Genomic DNA, 7,275 nt, shown 5'->3' on the forward strand with positions numbered 1-7,275 from the left:
ATGGGCTTTCTGACTTCAAAAGAGAGAAAATCAAACCAAAGGGCATATCTTAAAGAAAATAATCCGAGAACAAAAAGGACGAAGATAAGAATGAAGGAAAACATGAAGGAAAAAATATTGAAAAGGCAGGTTGAAAGGTTAAAGTAGAATTTAAGTACAGAAGATATTAAAGAAAGATAGGAACACCAAGGAAAGGAGAAGACAGAGGAAAAAAAAGATAAAAGAGGAAGCTACAGAAGAACAGATGGTAAATTCTGAAACAGGAAAGAAAACAAGAGAAAGAAATGGTGGCGAAAATGGCAAATGACAAAAAGAGAAGAGCAGAGAAGATACAGAAGGAAAAGCAAGAATTGCAGCGCAAGAGAGCGAAGGAGATGCAGAAGGAAGGACAAGAACTGCAGTGAAAGAGAGCGGAGGAGATACAGAAGGAAGAGCAAGAAGTACCAAGAACTGCAGTTCAAGAGAGCGGAGGAGATACAGAAGAAAAAGCAAGAATTGCAGTTCAAGAGAGCGGAGGAGATACAGAAGGAAGAGTAAGAATAGCAGTGCAAGAGAGCGGAGGCAGCGAAAGAGAGCGGAGGTCGGAGGAAATACAGAAGGAAGAGCAAGAATCGCAGCGCAAGAGAGCGAAAGAGATACAGAGGGTAGAGCAAGAATTTCAGCACAAGAGAGCAGAGGAGATACAGAAGGAAGAGTAAGAATTGCAGCGAAAGAGAGCGGAAAGATACAGAAGGAAGAGCAAGAATTGCAGCGAAAGAAAGGAGGAGATAACAGAAACTGGTAACAATAATTCCAATCGAGAATTAAAAGCCAAATCTGAACTGTTGTTCGACAGATTGTTTATTTTTTTAAATCAGTAAAGGATCTTGACACTACAATTGTATCTTATATAAAAAATAAATAATAACTTCATACCTATTAGCACACAAGTGTATTTTTGGTATGGGATATTTTTTATATAAGAAATATTTATAAGTCCATTTTAGATAAATCGTATTATTGGTTGCCAAGTGAAGATATTTATGTGAAACATTCTTTTAGGATACAGTAACGTTTCATTTGAGTGGAATAATTTTAATCTAGAAAAAAAAATGTAAAACTACACTCGATCGGTATTTGTAGTAACGGTGAATAAAAAGTTATAAAAAAATTACAATAAAACGCTACATCGTATTTTTCCACTTTTTAGATTTTAATATAGCTATACTGTTTATAAAACTTTTTCACCTATAATGTTATGTAAAATATGTGACATATAGTCCTTTTTGTTCTACACACATGCATAACTTTTTACATGTATCATCTGAACATATACTAGAGTATTGCACAAGAATCAGGAAACGTTAATCGGTTCCTCTTTAAGTCTTTTGTTGTAAATAGGTCGCAGCAAACCTCATGTTCAGATAATCAATGCTGGATATTTCCTCGTATTTCCCGGAACCGTCCAAACACTTTATCATGACATCATCGTCAGGTTGAACAAAAAATGCCAAGGATTGCCTCCCCTTCTTTTGCGTGACTTCCTTCTCAGGAATGAGGACTCGGTGTTTCTGTAAAAGGCATTAACGTTTAATGATAATGTTTTATAAGGCTACATTTCTCCATAAATCCACAACTTATCATTTAATATTTAACGTTGGTTTGCACAGGATGAAAATTCACCAATAAATTAACTGAATAGTCACTTAATTAAAAATCTGAATGGTCATTGAATGGCTTTGTCACTGAATGGCAGATCCATTCAGTCACATATCAGTAAACTTTTAGTTTCAGTCAAATGTAATTATAAGTTGACTAAATGGCAAAGATTCATCCTGTGTTTTCTGTTTAATAGTAAGTTAACATACAGTTGCAATAAGTTTGTCTGCCGTCCATCGCTGCATCAGGTCCCCTAGATTGACTAACACTGTACCATGTATTGGGGAAGCTGGGACGTAATCAAACCCCGTTGGTTTTACCTGAAATAAACGCATTGCTCTTGTTGCATGCTACATATGAAAACATATCACCAAATAGAAAAAGGGAAAATAAAGTGTAAAGATGCATTGTACATGTATATAAATGCATAATCTTTTTCGAAAATATTCACGATGGCTGATTGGTCAAAGAAATTCTTTGATCGCAAACATTGCAAAATTAAAACCACCGCAATGTCATCCATTTCACGTTTAAATTCAATATAACCATTAATACTTTTAAGTAGATTTATACTAAAAACAGAATTATATTTCATGCTTATCTGATTCCCATATGCCTATATTATGGAAAACTACAGACACTGAATTTACTGTAGAAGTACTTTTTCCGCGTGGTATTAATTTACGCTATGTACGCGGTCATAGATAATCCGCGGAAATTTGTCCAAGCGTACTTAATATAAATGTAAGGCATATAGTGACAGTCAAGAAAATCCGCGTAATTTTCTACCCGCGGATTAAACAGAAATTGAGATTCCGCGGAATTATGACCCCGCGGAAAAAAGTACGTCTACAGTATTTTTTTTAAAAAATGCATTGATGCAGTTAAAACGTTTTTAACTTCCGGAAAATTGGCTATTTTCCTTCCATTTCTACGTAAAGCCATTTTAAAGTAATATGGGCTGCATTTTTGATAATTCTATTTTGCTGGTAAAATGTGATATTATGATTAATTTGTATATTATTTAAACTCTTATGATCAATTAGACTAAAATAAAGTTTAAATATATGTTTCTGTACGATCGAATATATTGTATTAAATAAGTAATCATTATTGTACAGGACGACAATGATGTAATTTTGCTTCAATTAAAGCTTATAAAAAGTTCTTCCATCATAAATATGAACAACAGAGGTTTACAGATGGTCTTCTTTTCTGTCATTGAAATAGATAATCACAAATTTGCAACAAAATTTTCCGATGTCAAACATGCAACTCATATTTTATATACTGTGATATACATACATGTATGTGTGAAGAAAAAAGTCCTCACCTCTAAGCCTCCGATATCATCCTGGAAAAGCAGTGTGATGGACCCGTAGTCTGAATGTTCCCCACAACGCACCTGTCCCGGTTTAACACCTGGAAGGGTAATGTCAAGGAGGAGAATTAAAATAAAAGTAACAGCAATGGGAATTTTATTTGCATACTAGGTTTAAAAATCGATACCCTGTTAAAATTATTTAAACTGATAAAAATAATCAAAAGAAATATTTTTTTTGAAAATTATGTAAATTCACAATATGATACGTCAATAACAATTTTGGCATTTGACGACTATACATTGTATTTACCTTTAGTAATTGGCGGATAGTACAAGGATCGTAAAGTTGTGGCGTTTCCACTGTTTCCCATCCTCTGATGGCACTGCCTTAAGTAAGTTTGGTCCTATTGATATTAAACATATAAAGTATTAAATTAACTAGACAATTTTACTACATTTTTCTACATTCATTCCCAACAGAGTTCTAAAAAGTAATTTACATACTATGTCCAGACCAATGGACATTAAATCCAGGACTCGACTCCCCAGTTCTTGTGATAATGAAAACATTTCTTTGAACACTTTGTAGAAGTCTGGGAGTATATCCAAAGGCATGGTCTGAAAATATTTGTAAAATTTAATGTGCATAGTCAGATTAAATTTGGTTTAAATATAATTTTTGGCAGAGGATGACAGGCAATTTCGCTTGATGTTTTGAATACCGATTTCCTTAATAGCATTGATGAACATTTCGTGTATGTAATAAAAATTAACTAAGATAAGTGTTCTTTTTTTTTGTTGAATTCATATGTATCACTATATAATTGAATATCTTCACAGACAGTGCATAAATAAAAAGAAAATTAAAACTAAAATTGTTATGAATTATAAGCAATTGCCAATTTACTTCAGAAATATTAAGAAATTACGCTCAACGTCTCTTTAAAAAATCTGATTTGTTTGTTTGTTTTAAAACATCCGCGTCTGATGTATCTGCGTATATGCTCATTCATGGACCTGAATATTTTTGTATCTCAATCGCATCATCTTGGGTTTTTCCTTCAGAGGCCGGAAAACAACTTGCTTTTTCATTAGTCGGAAAGGCCCAAGAAGTTGCGATTACGTTGTACCCGTAAATGTGTATAGTATACTTACTCCTTGGTCATCCATCAACGTCATATTGTACGCCTCTTTCAAATCAGCCACCGGTCTCTCTGGATTCAAACTAAAAATCATCAAACGTCAATTATACCCTGGGGAAAGGAATTAACTTAGTATTCTGGTTCTGTTTCACTCAATTTAAATTTTATGTTACTTTTCTCTCTCTAGGGCCACCCATCCGTGATTGTCGTCTGCTGGCCTTTCATACTTCTGTTTTATCTCCACTGGTTTCTCAAAGAAGGTCTTCGAAATTGCAAACGTGTTCTCAATCTGTTATAGAAACATAGTTAAAAATGCTGATTTGAATGAAACACACTGATCAAAACTGAAGTTCAAATAAAATCTCATTAAAATGGATATTTCTAAGACTTTTCTAAGACTTTTTCTTTTGTAAGATGTAAAACAAGCAAATTCAAAGAATTGTGGTCCCCCGCTTTCGGTGTCTTTGTGGGCGAAATATTATTTTTTAGGGTCAAGGTCAAAAGGTCAAAGTTATTGGTATCATATGTAAGGTCTTGCCACAAAGAATATAAATATTTAAAATATGATAGTCCTAGTTTCTACCGTTCAAAAGTTGTGACCAAGGTTAAAGTTTTTAGAAAGAAGTTTAAACTCCAAGGTCAAGGTCAAAGGGTCAAAGTTCTTGGTATGCAATGAAAGGCCTTCTCTTAGGGATTACATACGTGAAGTACGAAAGCCCTAGCCCTTACCGTTTAAAAGTTATGGTCAAGGTTAAAGTTTTTCAGAAGTACGTAAATTTCCAAGGTCAAGGTTAAAAGGTCAAAATTGTTGGTATCCAATGAAAGGTCTTGCCACAAAGAATATATATGTGAAATATAAAAGTCCTTGTATCTACTGTTCAAAAGTTGTGACCAAGGTTATAATTCTTAAAAAGTAGTTAAAACTCCAAGGTCAAGGTCAAAAGGTCAAAGTTCTTGGTATCCAATGAAAGGTCTTTTTACAAGAATAACTTATTTGAAGTATAAAAGCCATAGCCCTTACTGTTCAAAAATTATGGTCAAGGTTAAAGTTTTTTCATAAGTACGTAAATTTCCAAGGTCAATAGGTCAATAGGTCAATGTTGTTGGTATCCAATGAAAGGTCTTGTCCCAAAAAATAAATATTTGAAATATGAAAGTCCTAGTACCTACCATTCAAAAGTTATGGCCAAAGTAAAAGTTTGGAATTTTTTAGTAAAAGTTGGTCAAACTCCAAGGTCAAGGTCAAAAGGTCAAATTTGGTGGTACCCAAAGAAAGGTCTTATCACAAGGAATACACATATGAAATATGAAAATCATAGCTCCACTAAATCAAAAGTTATGGGCAAGGTTAAAGTTTTTGTGACGGACAGACTGACGGACAGACGGACAGACAGACGGACAGACGAATGAGATTTAATGTCCCCTCGCTTTCGCGAAAGCGGGGGACAAAAAATGTACTGACAAGAATAATTTGGGTTTCTTGGGTTAAACTGTGCCCCCCCCCCCCCCTTCAAAAATGAAACCGCGGTGCTGATCTATAGAACGACCTTCAATTGCAAAGAAAGCACCACACCCGAATTCCTTAATCTAACATCATATCTTTGAATTCATCGCAACCATGCGCGGATTCGAGATTTATTGACTTGAAACCATTTCAATTCCAAGTAATATGACCTTACAGCGGATAATCATAACCCCAAAACCTGTAGGCCTACAACTACAAGTGACAGTTAGTATGTAATCTGTATCATCTGGAATTTTGAGTTTACTTCAACATGTATAGGTAAACGCAAACGTCTGTATGATACAGAGTAAATAGCAGTCCGAGCGTATTGGTTCGAACAACGATTAAGTGACAGACAGACACTTGTGCCTTAATTTAAATGTTTCATCTCGTTGAAGAGAAATTAAAATTTAATGCGTTTTTTATTTTAACTTTTGATAATATTTTAGTCAGCTCTCAATAAAGTCTTTGTATGTATGTAGGTTTTAAGGTAAGTCACTCGTCAGCTTTTTAGAAAAGTTCATGCAGAACCTCTTACTTAAAAAATATTTATTAAAATTCAATTTTTATAAAATATTTATATTCAACAATGTAAATTTTTTAACATTCATCGAAAAAACTGCTTAAAAATCGACAAAGAAGCAAGATTTATGAGGGACTATTTCTTGTTGTGGAAGGATATTCAGCAGAAATTTCTGCAAATCTGCACATTTATTAAATTCAGTGTCTTGAAACTTTAGCCTCACATACTTTTACTCGGAGAATATTTTCCGTTGTGATTTTGCAGGAATATTTAATATAGGTCTTAATTTATATTTTTAGAACACGTTTTACACCTTCCCTCAACAAACTTTGCCAAGAAATAAAGATATATTAAAGAAGTCAAGATAAATTTTACACCATTTTTTGCCTGAAAATCACATATTTTGACCAATATTTCAAAATTAACATCACTGACCTCAACTTTTTCTTTCATTATTTTAAACTACTCGATACTTGTGACTGATCAGCACTTAACTCCTAAAAAGCTTGATATAAGAAAATATTTTATTGCCTATTTAGGTTTTTCAATACCCACAAATATGTTATTTTTTAGTGCAAAAAGGTCACACAATAATAAACGCGCATTAATTTGCAAGATATGTTCAATGATAAATATTATTCAAACTATTTTATGTAAAATAAGATTAAATTTATTAACGTAGTAACATCTGATAAAATAAAATTAGAGATAAAGTAATAAATCAAAGAGTTAAAATTTAAGTGCAAAAAGGTCAATTTAATTGTACCATAGATCAGAAAGATGCGCACTGACTCCCTATTTTCTCTGCGATTTTGAGTAATACTATATGAGTACTTATCCAAAATATACTTCCAAAAAAATCCTTGATATAACAAATTTGAGGAGTGACTTACCTTAAGCTCTAAATTCTGATCAATTTACTTACAACATTTTCTGGCAATCCATGATTTTTCAGATAAACAAATCCAACAGTTGTAAACGCTTTACGGAGTTCGTCAGCGATACCTCGGAGTTTCTGAACGTCCTCCTGACCTGCAGGGACTGACAAGGAGTAAGCCGCAAAATCAATCACAGGAATCACCATCTTCTTACAGTAATACCGCTCAAAATGGGGCTATATTTAAACTTTTAAAGTAAAACCTGT

The 7,275-nt window shown here is 33.4% G+C and overlaps 1 protein-coding gene across 1 annotated transcript; it reads right to left on the minus strand.

Moving 5' to 3' along the window:
* Window positions 1-1,282: 1,282 nt before the first annotated feature.
* LOC134283577 (uncharacterized) lies at window positions 1,283-7,275 on the minus strand. Its single transcript, XM_062766095.1, has 8 exons — window positions 7,057-7,275; window positions 4,278-4,393; window positions 4,118-4,187; window positions 3,467-3,580; window positions 3,273-3,366; window positions 2,972-3,060; window positions 1,848-1,958; window positions 1,283-1,550 (listed from the first exon to the last, which is right to left on the minus strand). Exons 1-8 carry the CDS (start codon window positions 7,213-7,215, stop codon window positions 1,359-1,361), a joined length of 945 nt encoding a protein of 314 aa, XP_062622079.1. The 5' UTR covers window positions 7,216-7,275; the 3' UTR covers window positions 1,283-1,358.

This window comes from Saccostrea cucullata, unplaced genomic scaffold (assembly GCF_032062105.1).
Source record: "Saccostrea cucullata isolate Sc308-1 unplaced genomic scaffold, CSIRO_AGI_Scuc_v1 ctg10016, whole genome shotgun sequence".
Classification (NCBI taxonomy): domain Eukaryota; kingdom Metazoa; phylum Mollusca; class Bivalvia; order Ostreida; family Ostreidae; genus Saccostrea; species Saccostrea cuccullata.